Source organism: Zingiber officinale, chromosome 4B (genome assembly GCF_018446385.1).
Source record: "Zingiber officinale cultivar Zhangliang chromosome 4B, Zo_v1.1, whole genome shotgun sequence".
Taxonomy (NCBI): Eukaryota; Viridiplantae; Streptophyta; class Magnoliopsida; order Zingiberales; family Zingiberaceae; genus Zingiber; species Zingiber officinale.
In genome coordinates this window covers 32,410,835-32,431,746 of record NC_055993.1, presented here as the reverse complement: position 1 = coordinate 32,431,746, position 20,912 = coordinate 32,410,835, and the positions used below count along the sequence as shown (strand labels likewise).

At 32.5% G+C, this 20,912-nt stretch overlaps 2 protein-coding genes across 3 annotated transcripts in view; one reads left to right on the top strand and one right to left on the bottom strand.

Annotated features, from left to right (window-relative positions):
* Positions 1–20,912, bottom strand: part of LOC121978185 (protein transport protein Sec24-like At4g32640) — a 72,578-nt gene that overhangs the window by 28,834 nt on the left and 22,832 nt on the right. The window contains exons 9-12 of the mRNA XM_042530561.1: positions 7,380–7,457; positions 7,163–7,255; positions 6,927–6,981; positions 2,455–2,531 (exon numbers count right to left, since the gene is read on the bottom strand). Coding sequence (XP_042386495.1) covers positions 2,455–2,531; positions 6,927–6,981; positions 7,163–7,255; positions 7,380–7,457 — 303 coding nt within the window. The remainder of the gene's footprint in view (positions 1–2,454; positions 2,532–6,926; positions 6,982–7,162; positions 7,256–7,379; positions 7,458–20,912) is intronic.
* On the top strand, positions 10,263–13,109 carry LOC121974927. Of its 2 annotated transcripts, none has more exons than XM_042526213.1 (3): positions 10,263–12,180; positions 12,268–12,386; positions 12,465–13,109. In XM_042526213.1, exons 1-3 carry the CDS (start codon positions 12,033–12,035, stop codon positions 12,951–12,953), a joined length of 756 nt encoding a protein of 251 aa, XP_042382147.1. In that variant the 5' UTR covers positions 10,263–12,032; the 3' UTR covers positions 12,954–13,109. Both variants share the same exon structure in this region; 1 of them encodes a protein (XP_042382147.1).

Below are 20,912 nucleotides of genomic sequence, written 5' to 3'. Positions count from 1 at the left end.
AAATCATATTATCTGAACAGTAGTAAATTCTAGTGCAACCTAAACTCTTTTTTCATTCTTAAAGTGTGTTCAGATTAGCTTTTTTTCTCTTTTGTTTTTGTGTGCGCGTGTGAAGTAATGTATGAATCAACAGTAGATAGATATATATAGTAATGTAGATCAATGTTTGAAATATCATTCCAAGAGATGTTTTAATCTATAATTTCTTTCACTTAACTTCTTATCTCCAAATAAAAGCCTATTACAATTACAAAGTTGTTTAAAACAAAATTCAAAAACACGAAGTTATAAATATATAATAGTATGATTTTGATATCATGTCATGCTAATACTTGCACGCATTAAAACATTCCAAGATCAATTGAAAATATTTTAATCTATAATTTCTTTCCACTTAATTTCTTTACCTCCAAATAAAAGCTTATTACAATTAGAAAGTTGATTAAAATTAAATTCAAAATCAAGAAGTTATAAAAATATTATAAGTATAAAAACTAATACTTGTATCTTATACCAAACTGCGTGTCTAGGATTGAAAGAAAGCATTGGATCTTTTAATATCATGCTAAGATTAATCAATTATTTTTCAAGATTTGTTAGAAATAATGCTTCCAAGACATCTAATGGAGTTAATTTCTCCATTAGCAATAAATATTAGCCGACACAAATAAATCTTGAACATGTATAATACAAAGTACATACATCTTGGTTCCTCCCATGGTTTAAAGTGTTGTGCCGAGACAGTAAAATCGAGAGAAACATCTCGTTCCGCCAGACAACCGGCACCGGCACGACCCCGGCACTAAACCTGCAATAGCTGCGACGTGTTGCACGACCCCGTGGCCGCAGCGAAGGGGTTGCATAACCCTTCTGCTGCGGCCGCGGAAGCATCACGCAACCCGCCACTGCAAAGGGGCCACACGACCACCGCAGTAGCACCAGAGTAGTCACACGATCCCTGTGGCCATGGCCGAGGGGTCGCGCAACCCCACGGCAGCGCCGAAGTCGCGCAAGCTTGCGAGTGGTTTTGGATTTCAGATTTTTTTTAATTAAAACCTAGATTAATTATTTTAATCAACTGCTAGTAATTAAACCTAGATCAATTATTTTAATCAACTGCTAGCTATGATGGAGATAATCTAAAGAAGCTTTATTAAACTCTAATAAAATTATCTAATTGATTTTATATTTCATTTATTTTAATTTAAAAATTATAATAAATTTTTAATTTATTTATTTATCTATTTTCATATCTTTTCCTTTTTTAAAAGATTATTTTTTATATTGTTTATTTTTAAAATATTTATGTTAAATATTTTATTTTTTAATTAATATATTTTATATTTAAAAAATACTGAAACTATATTGGCACGACACGATATGGTACCTAAATCGTATCATTCCAGTCCAAGACCGAAACTTAGATACAGGTCGAAATTTTAAACCTTGGTTTCTCCAACTTTAGCATCACTGCTCTTTACTACTTCGGCATAACTGCACTACTGCTAATTCTCCAATTACTGATGGTGCTCTTCTTTAAGTGTTTCATCTCCCTCATATTTGTGATTGGTAGACATCGATCAAAATCGAAGAATGAGTCATATGGAGAGAATTCGTGTTTCCATTGGTACCGTCTTTTTGCTATTCTCCTTTTTTATCTCATTTCTCATTTCAGTGTTTGATCACCTCCTTATACTAGTAGACTAGATCGAAGGATGAAGTCTGGGAAGAGAATCTTCTTGTATCAGTTTGTTTCAGGAAGAACCAACCAACACAAGCCTGATCTCCATCAATACTACCAAAATTGACTAGACTAAAAAAATGATGATTTCCCCACGATAAATATTGTCATTGAAATATTTTAGTTAACAAAATTGCTGATAATGATCATATTGAACAAAATCATTGTCATTATTGTATCATTTAGTAATAATACAATAAAATAGATTGTCAACAAGTAATAAAAGAATTATCACTAATGTTATATTTATTGACAAAACTATTTAATACATCCACTTTAACCACAAACTTAGGCGATTAAAACATATGGCAAAATTATTGTCACTAAAATTTTTTATGGCAAATTACTAAGTTTTAGTGATAGTTGCTTGTCATTAAAAGACACTTCTTTTTTAGTGTATTAGTACCAGTCAACAACTGGAATATATGCCCACCAATCCATCAACACTTGAAATGATGATGTAGATTAACTTAGTACATTATTACAGATTTAACTAGGAAAGAATGCGTATTCAAAAGTACGTAGAGAATTTATACAGAAGGACAAATGGAACCACATGTCTAAAGATCTAAACAAACAATATAAATCTAGGTTTAGTCAGCAACGGATCATCATTTCCAACAAGTTATGAAAGTTGATGGAAAAGTAAACAAATAAATAGCTAATTCAAAAAAAAATACAACAAAAGAAAAAACATATATCTCAAAGTTTACCTTATCACCAGCAGAAATATTCGTTCTCCCTTCAGCTTCTCTGGAAGAAAGAGATGCAATACCAATTGATGGCAAGACTACAAAATGTAAGGGGAGAAAGGTGATTATTTTACAAGATCATACACCAGGAAAAGAAAAGGAAGAACAATGCATTCATGGAAAAAGAACACAGAGTGAGCAGACCATTACAAGCTTTATTGATCCTGGTTCATAGATAAAGTTGGACTAGCATGTATTGGCAGATATCTAATAGTCTGAACAAGTTTGTATTATATCAGTAGGTTTGCACAGGTCTAAAATTCAAATCAACACGAGTCTAAGCCAATTTTAGGCTCACGTGTTTTAATTTGTATATTTGTATAAAGGCCAGGTACCAAAATCAGGCCATGAAAGTTGACATAATAGTTATATTATCTTAGATGTTGAATTGAAAGTATCACATGCCAAACAGTTTGTCATACTTCCTGAGGCCTTATATACAAACTCAGTAAAAGGTTTAGGCCTAAACCGCATTCCTTTTTTTAATTCTTTCCTATCTGTTCCCTGCATGAATATGCCATCAAACCAGCACACAACCATGCTTGAGTTAGGAATTATAGCACATGAGTGTACTTAAAAGAGCCTCTCAAATCATTTTCTAGCAGACTACCTAAAAGTGGCAAAGCATATAGACTTCGTTGACAATAAAAGCAATTGTGACTAAATATTATGGTTAATTGCATTACCGGAACCGTTCATCTGCAAGACACATTCATCAAAAAAACATTGTTCTACAAACTAACTTGAGAATGTCCATAATTTAAATCCATTAATTATCACATTTCTCGATAATTATCATAATGGCAAGCTAGTTTAACTCAAAATTTATTGGCAACCGCATGTCACTACTAAGCACCATCCTATCATGCTTCATAAAGTTCCAAAAAACAATACTTGGAAATATATTTTAGTGACAGTTTTAGAGAAAGAAATTAAATTGATCAACTAATAGTCTAATACAGCTTTCGTAATTCTCTCATAACAGAATATGAATATGAATCAAGGTTAAAAATTTCATGCCGGAGTTTCAATTTATGAGCAAAACGATACAGTTTTCATACCGTATTGTGTCGTACCAATATAGTTTCAGTATTTTTTTAAATATAAAATATATTAATTAAAAAAATAATTTTATTAATATTTATTGCTAGATATGCTTATTATTATAGTATATTTCAGATAATGAATGTTGAGTTTAAATTTTGATATTATCTTATATTTGAGATCATGAATGTTGAGTTTAAATTTTGGTATTATCTTATGAGATATTTAATACTTTATTAAATCTTTTGCAACAACTATTTGTTAAATATATAAATTTAAAATCTATATTTTTATTATTACTGCACATAATAAAGTAGTTTTAATTACAACTTTATTGTAGAGGTATCAAGTCCAAGACCTTGTATTTATACCGGTCATAATCTCCATTTTCGACATATTTAGATATATTTTGATGATTTTAAGATTTTATTATAATATATTTATATAAATTTTCTATTGTATAGTAAAATGATAAATGGATAATAATTGATATATTGAGCAGTGTTCTAAAAAGCGCCCTAGGCGACCACCTAGGCGCTCGACGGCCGACAACTGCACCGGAAAGGTGTTGGGCGGCCAACCTAGGTGACTGGGCCGCCTAGGTGGCACTGGGCGGCGCCGATGGTTGTCGCTGGGCGCTGCATCACGGGACACGGAACGCGTCCACCACTGCCGGACGCGTTCCTGAACACGTCCGCCACTGCCAGACGCGTTCCCGAACGCGTCCATCGCAGCCGGACCCCTCGCCGGAAGCTTCCGACGACAGGTCTGGCAGCGGCGGAAGCGTCCCGCGCGTCGTTCAGCGTTCGCAATTTTCTTTTTTCTTTTTTCTTTTTTCTTTTTTCTTTTTTTTTATTTTTAATTATTTATTTAATTAAAGAATTCCTGTAATTTCAATAAACTTTTATACCCCTAATTAAATTATCCCAACAAACTAAATAAAAAATATATTTAAAATTTAAATCTTTTTATAAATTTATTAATTATTTATATTCTAATAATATTATATTTAAAATTTAAAAATTAGGATTAAATATTATTAATTAATTTATAATATTTTAGGTATAAATTAAAAAAATCTAATAAATCTTATTAATCCATATAAATCATATTTATATTCATAATTTTATATTTAAAATTTAAAAAAATCTTAATAAATTTTATTAATTATTTATATTTTAATAATATTATATTTGAAATTTAAAAATTCAAAGAACTATTATTAATTAATTTATATTTTGATATTTTATATTTAAAATTAAAAAATTCTAATAAATCTTATTAATCCGAGGAATCCGCCTAGCGGCGCCAAATCCCTGCCTAGACGGCCTAGGCGCTGGTCTAACGCCCGATTAGCGCCTAGCGAATTTTAGAATCTGATATTGAGTATATATATATATATATATATATATATATATTATAATCCTTAAATGATGACTTTAACTCTCGAACTCCATTAACTTCATTAAAGTTACAACATACGATATTTTCTAAATATCAAATTTTATCTTATTTAAAAATTTATATTTTAAATAATTTTAAAAAACTAAAAAAAATAATTAATTTAATTTAATTAATATTTTAAAAATTAGGATTGAGTAAAAGTAGATTTAGATTAATTGGAGTCCACCAAATAGACATGGTAATTAGGATCAAATAGGTTTAAATTGAATTTAATTTATTTTGATAAATTTAAAATTAAACTAAATTTATATATAGAATAATTTAATTTAATCAAAATAGTATTTAGAAATTATATTATATTTAATTTTTTTTCTATCTTTCCTAACAATACGTCTTTTTAAAGAGGTATTTTTCCCTCTATCCTTAAAAATGTACTATTTATTTTTCTCCCTGAATTTCTATATTTATCCTTGTGGATGGGTGGAGAGAAAGAAATTAATGAAGCAAAAAGACTTTTTCTAATCTTTTAATTTAAAAAAAGAAAGGGAAAAGAAATAAAAATAAAAATAAATTAATAATTAAATAAATAAATAATCAGTTAAAAAATAAAATATAAAATATGAAATATGAAAAAGAAAAGAAAAATACTGAGACCAGCCACCGCAAAAGAGGCTCTACCCTGTGTCAGTCAGCAAGTGGAATGGTAAATTCCACCTATGTCGACCGGCATGGCATAAAATTTTACACCATGATGCTAAAATATACATTAATCACAAAAAACCATATCAAAATGAAAGAAAATAGATCATACGAGTATGTTTCAAGGCAACTAATAAATTCTACTGTTCAACTAGTTTAATTGGTAAGAGTGAAAGGTGCAAGGGGTAGAGGAAGATCAAAGGAAACATTAGTTAATGTAGTTAAAGAATAATTGAATATTGGTAGTGATATAACCTTAAATAAAACTCGGACAATATGTTCAAGAGAATATGTACTTGGTTGGGACTTACATGACTTGATAATGGTAATGAATACCATAAACCAAAATGTCATCTAGACAAAATTTCTAGAATACAACTACAAGAAGCCATGAATCTAAGCCCTAAGTTAGGAGTCAATTGAAATTAATTAAATTAACTCTATTATAGTTAGAAGTTGATTGAAATTAATTAAACCCTACGTCACTACCTTCGCCCACGACATGTTCTGCCGCCAGAGACAACGAGGCACACACGAGGCATTCGCGATGGCCATGGGGCTCGCGCAACGCCTTCGCAACGGCCTCAGGGCCCAACCGACGCTTCTGCGGTGGTTGTGAGCCCGCACAACGCCTCTGCGGCTACCACGAGCCTGCACGACCTCCACGGTTGCCGCAAAGCTCATGCGAAGCCTTCATGACGGCCACAGGCCTCAAGTGCGCCGACACTAGAGGCATCTCAGTCGACAAGCAGAACATACAATACAAGATTTAAAACCATGCTCACTGCTCATAAAACCTCCTATTCTATTTATTTGATCAAGCAATAGAGATTAGAGGATTAGGAGTTGTTTCCATCCATAGTGAAAAGTTTAACAACAACCAATCCTTTACCCACTAAGTGGGATCGGTTTAGTCCCTAGCATATCCTCATCTATATTGAAATGAATTTTATTATAATTTATCATTGTTAACAAGTTTTTTGGTCTTCTCTTCCTCAATTAATGTGTGTATTTGTTATGATCTTACATTGCCTAATTGAGTAAGAAATAAAGTTTAAATGTAAAGTTGATTCAAACACTCAGAAATGTAGATTATTCTGTTAAAAAGTGGATAACAACCTAGAATACAATGCAGGATTAATGACACCAAGTATGTAGAAAGAGAACAGTTTTAACAATTGTTTAGGGTTTTAGGCTTAATTCAAATTTAGTAGAATCCTAATTGTGAAAATGTTGTCAATAACTAATATAAAATTTAAAATAATTACATAGAATTTCCAACTTACCTGACTGGAAAACAAGAAGCTTTCCTCCTGTAGGTTTAAGTGCCAAGAATCCAGCCTAACAAAATAACTCTCAAACATCAAGTTCAGATAAAGATAAAGGCCAGTTATACAAGAATCTTGTTTAATTAGTAGGTTAGTTGCAGACGACTTGGAAACTTAAGTGGAGGTTGTCTTAAAATTCCTGCCACCCAATAAGAAGACAAAGCCAAAGGCCGACAAGTTGAGTTTAATATTACCTTGACTGCAGCACCGAATGCAGAATCAGCAACCTTATTATTTTCAAACAGACTTGGGATGCTCTCTAGTAACTGTTCAAAACTTTGACGGCACTGAATTTTCAGAAAGATTAATGTACATTAAACCAGATATAAAGTAGAAATATTTAGACACCAAGACCAAAGAAATATAAAATCATTCGCTAAGGTACACAAAAAAGATGAAAGTTTGGCTAACCTCGGTAAGAGGAACCACTACATCAGTATGAAGAGGTGTATAAACATCATGAACATCTGGCACAATGAGCATCAAAGGCTGCAGTTAACAAGATCAACAGTATTAAAGGTTAGAATGCACAAAGCATTTCTCAATCAGGGAGCCCACGTGGTTGAGTAAAAAAAGGTGATAATACAATAAGAAGGATTATTCAAAAGTTTGATAAGCTGTAGAAAACTATGACAAATCAATCCATTGCCAAAATATACTACCAAGATCATGGCAACAAATACCAGTCTTGTCAGAATTCCAGAGTTGTAGATTTAATAACTTGTAATCTCACTTTTAATTAGTAAAAATAAAATAAAATTTTCACAAATTTCCTCAATATTTCAGTTCACCATGGTTGTGAAATTCTAAGAAACTACAGAGTATGCTAATGTGACCAGCAACTAATTATTGGGGCAGAAAAATAAGGCAGGCTGACGAACTCAAAATTGCACATTCAAATTGAATTACATGGAATAGGTACAGTAAAAGAATATGATACAAGCATCATAACTTCACCAATAGTTCAAGCTAAATCAACTGAATCTAAGTCCATTTAGAATAATTACTTTGAGTCACAAGTTGATTAGAACTAAATCATCTAGAATAGTTTGAATTTTTTGAGTATGTTTTAATCAACATAAAACATAAGCAAATGTTATATATGGATCGTTGTTCCTCGAAAAGAACATATTGCATAGTCTGACTACAATGTCTCGGTAAGGACTACAACATCCTCATAAGAACTTGAGTGTAGTATTAAACATGCAAGAATTCTCACATCGTAAATTAGATAAGAGAATACCAATTGTTGTTAGATTTAGAACATGGAACTTTGGCACAATAATGAAGGTAGTAGATAAGATGGAGAAAAATTAATATTTTATATTTACAAAAGAAAATGAATAGGAGAGAAAGTAAAGATAATAAAGAACCCAGGTTTTAAGTGATGATACACATGAAAGAGTAAAACAAGAAATAAAATAGATACTGTTTTAGATAATTCGTTAAGGAATGTAGTAGTTAAGAAGAGAGAGGATTATAACTCTCAAGATAGTAGTAACAAAAGAAACTATTAATGTAATTAGCATATATGTACCTCAAGTTGAATTAGATAAAGATACCTAACATAGATTTTGGAAAGATATAAATGAGGTAGTACAAAAAATTGAGACAAACGAGATAATTGTAATAGGAGAAAATTCAAATAAATATATAGGAGTAAGAAATCAAAAATATAACAAGGTGTGTAGGGGTTATGATTTTGGAACAATAAATGAAGAAGGAAAAGTTATATTGGATTTTGTGATAGCATATGAAGTAATAATAGCTAATACGTTTTTCAGGAAGGGAGAACATGTGCTACATTCAAAAGTAAATATAATAAATCGCAAACTGATTTCATTATAGTCAGAAAGAGAAAGAGAAAGAGAACCTCAAGAAAATTTAACACCTAACATAGGTTAATGATGTTAAATACGCGCCTCAAACATGTTACTAGTACAAGTAAAACCATAGTTGTAAAAAGCGGTCGCTTCACTCGCTTAAGCGCCAGGCGCAGCGAGGCGAAGGCAGCTCGCTTCTGTGAACTCGGAAGCGCAAGCCTTCCAAGAAGCGTGCGCTTCGTTGCGCGTCGCGGTGCTTCCCTGCGCGTCACGACGCTTCGCTGCGCGTCGCGAGACTTTCTCTACTTTCCTTTTTTTTTTTCGATTTGTTTTGTTTATAAGTTTAAAGCCCTAAACAACCTCATTAATGTTCATCTGCTATTCTGCTTCAAATCGCTGCTGCCTCTTCGTCTTCCTCACGTCGCAATCGTCCCTTCCAGGTAAGCTTCGTCGTCTTTTCCTTGCTTTGTTTCTTCCTGTGAAAATTAAAAGCTTCTTCGGTGAAATCCTGCCGTCGGAAGCTTCGCCGGCGTCCGGCAACGCTTCCGGCGCCATCGGAGGCATCCGGCGAAGCTTCCAGCACCGCGGGACGACGGCTCCGGCATCGTCGCCGGACGCCTCCGGCGTCGCCGGCAGCGTCTTGCGACGGTTCCGGTGCCGCGACGGTGTCGCGGTCGGGCGTGAGCCCTGTAGCACAGCGTCAAAAAAATTTTTTGTTTTTTGTTTTTTTTTTTTGCATTTAATTAAATTAAAGAACTCCTCACTTAAATAGGGTATTTCGAATAGGTTTTATAAAGCCTAATTAAATTATCCCAATAAAATATATAAAATTATATTTAAATTAAAAAAATCTAATAATTTTTATTACTTAATATAAATCAGATTTAAAAATTATTAAAAATATATTTAAAATATAAAAAACTAATAAAGTTTATTAATTAATATAAATCAGATTTAAAATTTATAAAAAATATATTTAAATTTTAAAATATAAAAAAACTAATTAATTTATATAAATCATATTTAAATATATACAAAATATATTAAAAAATTTTATTAATTCAAATAAATCAGTAAATTAATTTTATAATTTAAATACATAAAAAATTTTAAAAAATTAAAATATAAAAATCTGATAGATTTTATTAATTAGATTTAAATATATAAAAAATATATTTTAAATATAAAAAATCTAATTAATTCATATAAATCAGATTTAAATATATACAAAATTTATTTAAAATAAAAAAATATTAATTCAAATTTCAAATAAATCAGTAAATCAGAATTAAAATTTAAATACATAACAAATATATTTAAAAAAAACAAATTTGATAAATTGTATTAATTAGATTTAAAATTTTAAATATATAAAAAATAAATTTTAAATTTAAAAAACTACTAAATTTTTTTAACTCATATAAATCAGATTTGTATTCTATATTCTATAATTAATTTCTTTTTCCTGTTTTTTATTTTATTTATTGATTGATCATTATTATTGATTTCATTTTCAGCAGTATTGATTCTTAACCATGTCAAATACAACAACTCCATCAACTCGAAAGGATATTGCTTGGAATTATGCAACATGTTCGGATCCTAAAAACCCAAATGTTGTTGGTTGTATTTTCTGTGGTAAAATAACAAATGGTGGAATTTATCGACACAAGCTACATTTAGTTGGGGGCAATAGAAATGTAAAAGCTTGTCCGAAATGTCCCGAGCATGTTAAAGAAGAAATTAGAGAGTTCATGCAAAAAAAGAGTAATTTGAAGAATCAAATGGATGAAATTCCTCATTCTGATGATGTTGATAATTTGGAAGATTTGGAAGAACAGGAAGAAGATGATCATCAAACTAAAGTGAAAGGGAAACGACCAATATCTGATTCAAGCAATCATCATACGGTCCAAGGTAAAAAGTGTAAACAAACTGGACCTATTAACCTTTATTTTATGAAAGATGTCGATGAAATTGTCAAGCAAAGACGTGCAAAAAATAAAGGACAATTTGATGAAAATAAAAAGAAGTTAAGAGAAATTGCAGTTGAGAAATTTGCAAGATGGATGTATGATGCTGGAATTCCCTTCAATGCTGTAAAATATGATTCTTTTGAGCCTTGTATTGAAGCTATTGGACAATTTGGATCGGGGATGAAACCTCCATCATATCATGAAGTGAGGGTTAAGTATTTGAAGAAGGAGTTGGCAAATACGAATTCGCTTCTCAAATCCCATGAAGAAGATCATGCTAAGTTTGGGTGCACAATCATGGCAGATGGATGGACCGATAAAAAGGGTAGGACTCTTATAAATTTTTTGGTGAATGGTCCCAAAGGAAGTGTATTTGTCGAATCAGTTGATGCTTCAGGCTATTCTCACACAGCGGACAAGATGTTTGAGTTACTCTCTAAATTTGTGTATCGCATTGGAGAAAAAAATGTGGTTCAAATTGTAACAGATAATGCAAGTTGCAATGTCAGTGCAGGTAATATTTTAAATTTTTGTTACTTTCATGTTTCAATTATAATTGAATTATATTTTTATTATTTTTTTATTAAATTTATTTGTTTTTCAGGTCGTCTTTTGGAAAACCGATTTCCACACTTGTACTGGACACCCTGTGCAGCTCATTGTTTAGATTTGTTGCTCGAGGATATATTCAAAATTCCTCATCTCAGAAAATTGCATGAACGAGCGTTGATGGTTAATGGTTATATTTACAACAGACCACAAGTATTGAGCATGATGAGAGAGTTTACTGGACAGAGAGATATGGTAAGAACCGCAAAGACACGTTTTGCAACCGCTTTTTTAACTTTAAAGCGATTTCATGTACAACAAGCAAATCTGAGAAAGATGTTTACATCTTAAAAGTGGGCAAATAGTCGATTTTCTAAGGAGGTTGCAGGAAAACGTGTAGCAGAAGTGATATTGATGCCTTCTTTTTGGAAAAATATGGTTTTTGCATTAAAGGTTGGTGGCCCATTGGTGAAAGTATTACGACTGGTAGATGGTGAAAAAAGGTCTCCTATGGGTTATATCTATGAGTCAATGACAGGGCCAAAGAAGCTATCGCTGCGTCATTTAACAATAATGAAGAGAAATATCGTAGCATTTTTGATCTCATTGACAAAAGATGGAACATTCAACTTCATCGACCTTTGCACGCAGCTGGATATTTCTTGAATCCAGAGTATTTTTACTCAAACTCTGATATAGAAAATGATACAGAAGTGATGGAGGGTTTGTACAAGTGCATATCCAGATTAGTGAAAGGTGAGGATTTACAAGATAAGATCACGAATCAATTGGAAAAATACAAGAAAGCAGAAGGACTTTTTGGTTTGCCAATGGCTATCCGACAAAGAACTTTAAAATCACCAGGTAAATTTATAAATAATAGATTATGCAATATTAATATTCGATGGTAATAAAGTTAATCTTATAATTTATATGTTTTTGTATTTTAAGCTGATTGGTGGTCTTCTTATGGTGCATCAACTCCTGAATTAAAAACATTTGCAATGAAGATTTTAAACCTCACATGCTCTTCTTCAGGCTGTGAACGTAATTGGAGTGTTTTTGAACATGTAAGTTGAAATTTTTTTAATACATATTAAAATTTATATTATGAACTTAACCTTTTACTTTTTAATTTTGTTTTGTAGATACATTCTAAGAAAAGGAATAGGTTGTCTCAACAACGATTGAATGATTTGGTATATATCAAGTACAATAGAGCTTTGAGGAGAAGATATGACATGCGAGACAAAATTGATCCTATTACTTTGTCAGAGATAGATGATAGTAATGAATGGTTGTTGGGTAAATTGGATGACAGTGATAAAGACAATGATAATGATTTTGTCTACGAAGGTGAAGATTTGCGTTGGAGTGATGTAGCACGAGCATCTGGGGTTGGTGAAAGTGCATATGGCTTTCGATCTCGAAATGCATCTTCTTCAAAAGGGGCATCATTATCTGCATCAGCAAAAAGGAAACTATCTTCAGCTCAAACTAGTCTTGTTAATGAAGAAGAAATTAATCTTGATGATGAAACTGAAGAAGAGGATACTGATGGATACAAATCAAGCGATGGAGCTGATGACGTAGATTTGGACAATGAAGATGAAGAAGATGATTATTTTGATATTTGATATTTCCTCTATTATATTTTCAAAGACTTGTGATTTTCAATAATCTACAACTTCATCAAAGAATATTTGTTTATGGTTATTTGGATTTTCAAAGACATTTTGAAAGATTTTTAATAAATATAAGAGTCCTATTGTTTATTACGCTTTTTTCCGTAGAGCCCGCGCTTCGCCTTGCGCTTTGCGCTTTAAGCCCCAAGACCCTTGAGCGCTTTTTTGCGCCTCGCGCTTTTGATAACTATGAGTAAAACGTACATGGCTCCTAAAATCAAGTGATGGGAGTTAAAGAACCAGAAGCAAATTATCTTCAAGCAGAAGGTAGGAGCACAAGTATAAGGAGAAATTGATGATGACTCAAATATGGCATGGCATAAGTATCGGATTTGAAAACGGTGATCAAGAACTTATTTGCCAAGCCAGAGGATGAGCACCACCAAATAAAGAATCATGTGGTGGAATGAAGAAGTACAAGCAAAAGTAATAAAAAGTATTAGCCTATAAATTACTATATACTAATAAGAATAGTGAAATTTTTTAAAAAGTATGCAGTCAAAAAAGAAGAAAACAATGAATCTAGCCTTAATACGCTTGTATCGACAATTTTATACAAAAGAAGGGAAAAGAGACATTTATTAAATAACTAAAGTGAGATAGAAGAAAACAAGGGATCTTATCCAAATAAGATGCATTAAAAATGAATTCAATAGGGTACTACTGTTTATTAGAGAATTTAAATTTCAAAAGTAGAACAGACATTAAATGGGATGCAAAATGAAAAAGAGGTTGGATTGGATGATATTTCAATAAAGGTATAAAAATGCCTAGAGAAGAAAGAAGGATATTGAATGGCTTATGAAGTGTTTCCAAGAAATATGTGATTAGTCAACAGTAAATACTCTAGTCCCTTGTAAAAAAACAAAGATGTACAAAATGGTAAGAAATATAGGGGCCTTGAGCTAATGAGCCATGTCATACACTTTGGGAAATTCTCTAGTCTCCTTTATATAAAAACAAAGGAGATGTACAAAATTATGAGAAATATAAGGGCATTAAGCTAATGAGTCATACCATAAAATTTTAAAGAGAGCAATAGAAAAAAGATTAAGGAGACTAAGGTAACTAAAAATTAATTTAGATTCATACCCAAAAGTCGATGATAAAAGTTAGAACTTCCCAAAAACTAATTGAAAAGTATTGAGAAAATAAGCAAAGCAACACATGGTATATATTAACCTAAAAAAAACTTATGGCAAAGTTCCAAGAGAAATTATGGAGAATTTTAAAAGAATATATGTATTAGTGTAGTGTATATGAAATAATTAAGGATGTGTACAAGGATGTAATGACAAGAGTGAAAATTCCAAACAGATTAACCGAAGTGTTTCTTATAAAAATTGGATTACATCAAAGATCAGGTATAATTCCATATCCTTTTACAATAGATATGAATGAAGTCAATGAACATATTCAAGACGTAATATCATGGTGTATATTGTTTGTAAATGATATTATTTTGATTGATGAGACACTTAACAGAGTCAATGCTAAGCTCGAATCTTGGCGAAAATGACTCAAAAAGTAAAAGGTTTTAGGATTAGTAAGAATAAAAACAGAATATATGAAATTTAAATTTAATAGTAGTACACGGATTAGTAAAATAAAGATAGAATATATGAAATTTAAATTTAATAGTAGTACACAAAGCAAGTCATTTGTTAAGATAGAAGATTGTAAGAGCTTTAAGTATCTAAGTTCGTTTTTGTAAAGGGATGTGGGATAGTTGAAATGGAAGAGAGTGTCAAATGTTCTATGTGATCATAATTCTTTAAATCTTAAAGGAAAGTTTTATACAATAACATTATAACAATTAGACCTATTATGTTATATGAAGTTAAATCTAGAGTTTGAATTAAGCATGTGAGCAAAAGATAACAACCGCAGAGATGATATTAAAGTAGATGTGCAGACATACAAGAATGGACAGATAAAAAATAAGAATATTAAAGAGGAAGTTAGAGTTGCATCTATTGATGGAAAACTATGAGTGACACGTTTAAAATGGTATGAACATAAATTAGGCGAACAATAAATGCCCTAATAGGCAATATGAGGTTATAACAAATATGCACATTAATTAAGAAAGAGAAAGGCCAAAGAAAACTTGATTAGCAACGATAAAACATAATAAAATTCAATTAAATATAGATGATATAATAGAGGATCGAGACCAATAGCATAAGAGGATCCATATAGTCAATTCCACTCAGTGAATTAAAGGCTTAGTTATTGTTGATATATGTTTTAGCTAGTAAAATAAGATCTACCTTTTAAAGTTTTCATTAAACTCCGACCTAGTTGTTTAATTAATTAAGGAAGTTAAAGTGCAACTTATCAAACATTTATTTCATTAATATGTAGACTATTATAAGTTCTGAGTGGTATGCCATTATAAGTTCTGAGTGTAACAAAGATCTTGCATGTCGATTTGTTGACACACTGTACAAGGCAAGTAGCTTAATGCAGACCTAGTGGAGTGGGGAGAAGGCATGGAATTCTCTAATGTAGAAGAGAAAATAGGAAAAAATTAAGAAGGAAAATAGGAGACAAGGGAGATGTGAAAGATTCCATAGGTTGTAATTATCACCATTTTTTCATTCCTCCTAGATGTAGGGTTGACTTAGGCTTATCTTCTTTCCTCTAATTGCTCTCCTTTCATAAATTCTTCTCATTCTCTATTTCTCTATCAGAGTGTTGACTAGCTTCACTTATCATGGTCCATTCTACTCATCTAGGTGTCATTGACAATGGCACTAAACCATGCGCCTACATCAAGATTGTAATTGGTTTCATTGAGTATAATCATGCATACATGTAATTCATCTCCCCTCTCAAAGATTGGGTCTTTTTACTTTGCAAATCATCCTCATTGATTCACCCCTCATTTTCATAAATGGATAACTTTTGCCACCCATGTCTTTAAGTAATTCCCCTAACAATTGATTCCCTCCAATCTCCTATATTCCAACACTAGCTTTTAAGGATTCAATTCTTTTTTCAAGTCTATGGCATGGGCAAAACTTCTCATTCCGCCACCAACGAACATGTAAAACAGGATCAAGATGATGAAACCCCACCCAATGATGTCTTGTAACGGCAAGAGACTCCAAAGACAACCACTCCACAGACTCCAAAGACGCACGCAACCACTCTGAAGACCCTACTTGACCTCATCGCCAACCGAGGCATTCTATAGGTTCCTTATGGTGTTTGCAATAAATGTTTCTTGTGTCTTCTTCCTCTCTTTCCGTTGCCGCCTCCATAGGTGTCAGCTTCAACATAACTCCAACACCAACACTTAGCATGGGTGGCATCTTAAGTTGGTTAAGGACCAAACCCCGACTCATCTCAAGATTTCAAACCTTAGAAGCTTCCTATCCTTCCAATCCCCAACATAGAAGTTTTCACCCCTAATTATAGACTTCTCCTGACCTAGCCACTGAGCAACATTTTTTTTTTTGTCTTATTGAACATGAGACAATTTACCATTCAAGATGTGAACAGCAAAGTTAAACTACTCCCAATAGTCTATAGAAATTTAAATGTTGTTGAAAGGCCTCCGGATCTAGCTTCCTTACCACTAGACCAAGCAACTATCAATAACCAAACAAGCTTTTGGAGCAACACCTTAGAAATGTCGACATCCTCCAAAATAAGATTTAGTTATCCAATCCCTTGGTTTCCACTTCCTGAAAGGTAATCAATAGAAAACAAGATAAAATTGAACTGGCAATAGGTTTTTATTTGCAGAAACAAGATAGTATAGACATGCCCAGTGTTAAAAGAGATAATAGGAATATCCATGTAGAATCAAAGATCAAGTACCAGTGTCAAAACCAGTTTTGGCCCTATAGCAGAATGATTGCATATCAGTGCTAAACTTGTGCCAGCACACCTTGTGAGCAAGCAAAGGTCAACCATGCTGATCTAGCACTAATACTGGTGAAGTTGATTCAATGGTAATTAAGAAGTGGAAAGGAGTTAGAGGGCACCAATTGTCTCTGCTGCTTGTTACCTTGATTTGCTAGAAAATAACCTAATTGTCCTTCCAGAGTCAAACCTTCCTCTATCCTCCCCATTGAAATCCTCGTTGGAAAATCAGCAATGACATAGGTGGTGTCTAATGTGATGTGTTCCATCATCCTGTTGCATCTCAGTGTGGGAGCAAAAAACATTGGGCAAGCCATCACCAAAACTTAAACCAAGGTTAAGTATATAGAGCAATACTCTCAAATGAGCTATCACTCATTAGGTTTCATAAAACAGACCTATATATCTCAATTTATCCCCTCATATTTTGATCAAAGAAAATTTGCACCTAGGTTAGATTTTTTCCCCTAAAATCCCATCAGGGGGAAGTCGATGGTTTGATCTGAAAGTATAACCTCCTCTCCTTCCTACCTCTCTCGCATCATTCTGTACTTATTTGCCAATTCTAACCTAGGTGCAGGCCAATTCTATGAAAACCATAAAATGCCATCTGCAATGTCCCTTGTTGCAGGCCCAGGTACTAAAGTCACATCAAGGGATGCATCACTTACTATGAGAACCACCAAGCATGCCTGATTTCAACAATTAATTTAGACTTCCTACAATTCCTGGTTAGCCTGTAGTGATAACCAAGCATCTCGAATTGCTCAGATACAAGGGAGAAAGCCTTCAAGATCACTTCCAAATAAATATTGATGGCACCTTCACTCAAACCCCTCATTATCCCCTTATTTCTGCAAAAAAAGGTCCTACACTGACCCTGAGCGCCCCCACAAGGCCGGCCCCATAGAGAAGTAAATCAGGAAATCAAGCAGGCCACCACATGGGAGGGTATTTTATGTCGTCTTCGCCAGGAACCTCACTATCTCCTTATAAATTCATTGTTAATGGTTCTTCCTACCCTTTTCCCATATTGCATTCTCCACTTACCGAGCCCGCCCTTGATGACCCAAACTCACCCCTCTAAGTCGATATCTTGTCACAATCACTAGATACGATATCCATGTCGCATCTTTGGCTTAAGATTAAGGCATTTACAAATATCTATTCTCTATATTTTTTTTTTGCAATTACCTCCCTATCCATAGCCAGTAGCCACCAGAAGCTACATTTAGTCTTCTTCTTAAGAGCCACTCATCAACTATTTTCACCTTATCCCTAAATATAATACCCTTATTCTCAAGGCACCTGCATCACTTGTGACTCGCACAACCCAACCTAGACAAAGTCTATATTAGGGTGTAGATCCAAGGCAACAAAAAGAAGTTGGTTTGAAAAGACAAAAAAGAGGCAGTAGGTTTGCAAAAAAGGAGCAAAAGAGGCAATAGATTTGCAAAAAAGGAGCAAAAGAGGCAATAGATTTGCAAAAGAGCAGCCGTGGATTTGAAGGAAAGAATAAGTTTTAAAAAGAAATAAAAGGATATAACAAAAACAAAAAACAGAAGTTGTCAAACCTAGGAAAAATATGAATTCAAAATAGAGAGTAAGAGATTACACATTTAACATGTTTATCTTTTACAATTTTCATCACATCTTCTCTCTTCTTTTTACCTAAAGTTGGTGTACCACTAGATTCTTTATTGCACCGGCCACTTCTCATGCCATTCATCTTTTTATATTAGAAATTCTCTCTTCCAAATCTCTCTTATCTCAAAGTCAATATAAAACTTAAACTTCTTGATAATTTTATCAAAGCAAATCATCAAAAACTTACTCCCCTACAGGCATTTACCCTTATATCAGAACATTAACTCAAGATTTGAAATTTAGAGTAGAGTCATGCAGAAGTTTAGTGTTTAATTGGGACAATACTATTTTGATGTATGGTTTAGAGGTGGAAGGAGGAGGAAGATAAAAAAGAAATATACATATATATCATGCCACGACGTGTTGAATCTTGATATGACATGATACTTATCAACATATTGACACAATGGCATAGAAGACATTATTTGTGCCAAATACTAACACAGTACAAGATTTCAAACCATGCATTAATCTAATTATTTTGTGTACAACACTTTTATCCCTATTTGATGTAATTTAAGAGAAAAGTTATTCATTGCTTCTCTTCCAAGAATACCATTTTTTTTCTTCCGAACAGATATTTTGATAACTTCTTGTCTTTCAGAGATACAGAGTTTTGTTCAGTTTCTCTCTAGATATTAGCAGCTAGTTTATGTTATAATGGTAGATATTGGAAACTTAGTCCATATGCTTTCTTTGTGACCTCTTAAAATCTTTTTTTCATCACTGCAAAGTTAAGCTTCTGTAAGTAGATTATACACAAGAACTCTAAAGATCAATCAACATTTTCATTTGAAGGTGTTCTTCAGTATAATTTTCTTAACCATTCAAAGTGAAGATATTGCAAGATATGGAAGTTCACAAAACTATAAACAGTGATGTGGTTTGGAAAAAAAAAAGAATAAAATATCTATTATTCATCAAGTTCAACCATCATTTATTACAAAGATTGGGCAGTGTTGCATCGTGAATATCTACAGTGAACAATAATTGCATCTTTATTACCATAGTCTAGTGTATTATCATACATTTTATCACTTTGAAATTTTATTTTATATTTCATTAAACAAATTTAACATGGATCAATATATAAACAAATTTTATGGGAGAGTAAGAATTAACAGCTAGATGTGTTGTAGGTTTAGGGCATATTTCCAAAGGGTAGAAAAATTGTTTTAAGGAGAGAATGAGGTAGAGGAAAAAGTTTATAGGGAAAGAAATTTAAGATTTCCCTAGTTGGTGTTTCCTGTGGAGGAAGAAAACCAGTAGGGAAAAGTTTTATACAGTTATAAGGAAACTTTACCTAGTGAGATTAATTTTGTAAAAACCATTAAAAAACAGTTCCACAAAAAAAGAAATCCATTTTGATATTTTTTTTTCCAAAGTGAAACTGAAGCATTCCCACCCGAATTGATGCTTTCCATCTGATTTGGGTGGAAATAATTTTGGCGAAGGGGATTTCTTCCCTCCTTGTTTCTTTCTCTCTTTCTACTTATAACCTCGTAGGAAACTAAGGCAACAGTAGGTCCCACCACACATTTACCTCACTTTGTAACTTTCCTCTCTTCCTTCCACGGTAGGACGAATATCCTTTAGTTCATATAAGTACTAGTCATCAAGTATTATATTGTGGAGTCTTCTATATGTGTACTGGTTCTCTTTTTTATAATATAATATACTTGTATTCTCTCCCAGCCCAGAATTCAAACTAATATCTTCTACTAATTTCCTTTGTGAAGGTTTAATGGTCTTTTCAAATAGATTCAGTCTCTTAGATTTCACATTACTAGGTATCTAACTGAAACAAGTTTCAAGCCAAGTTGGAGTAAGTTGGGATGCTTTGAATTAAGCCATTCTGATCATGCCAATCCACTTGCGTAGTTTGATAACCTTCAAAAACTCATTGTAGCATTTAGGACGGGTAAAAATAAGTCGGATTCTATTCAGTAAATATTAAAATTTTAAATCATAGCTGCATGACCTAGCAATCAATACTAGTTCAACCCCCTATTACAAGACTACTTCCTGACTTCTTCCTAACATGTTGGACTACACATGTTATGGTACAAGCCCTTGACTACATATTCCAGGAACTTATGACTTTGAACCAAGGTTATTGAATCAAGACTCGAATCATGAATCATTTGATGATTTTGCAAATTGTGAATCGTAAAATTCATGTTAACTATGAATAATTTAGAAATAATTATACCATACTAAAATTTGTATGAATATCCTATGTGCCACCATAATATCATTAATAAACTAACACCAACGAAGTGTAAGTGGAAGAAGACATAACCATTCATAAGAACTTGCATCTATTTAACATCCTCTAAGAAGAAACAATACTATTGTCTATTGAGGATGAGGGCCGGGAGGCCTCCT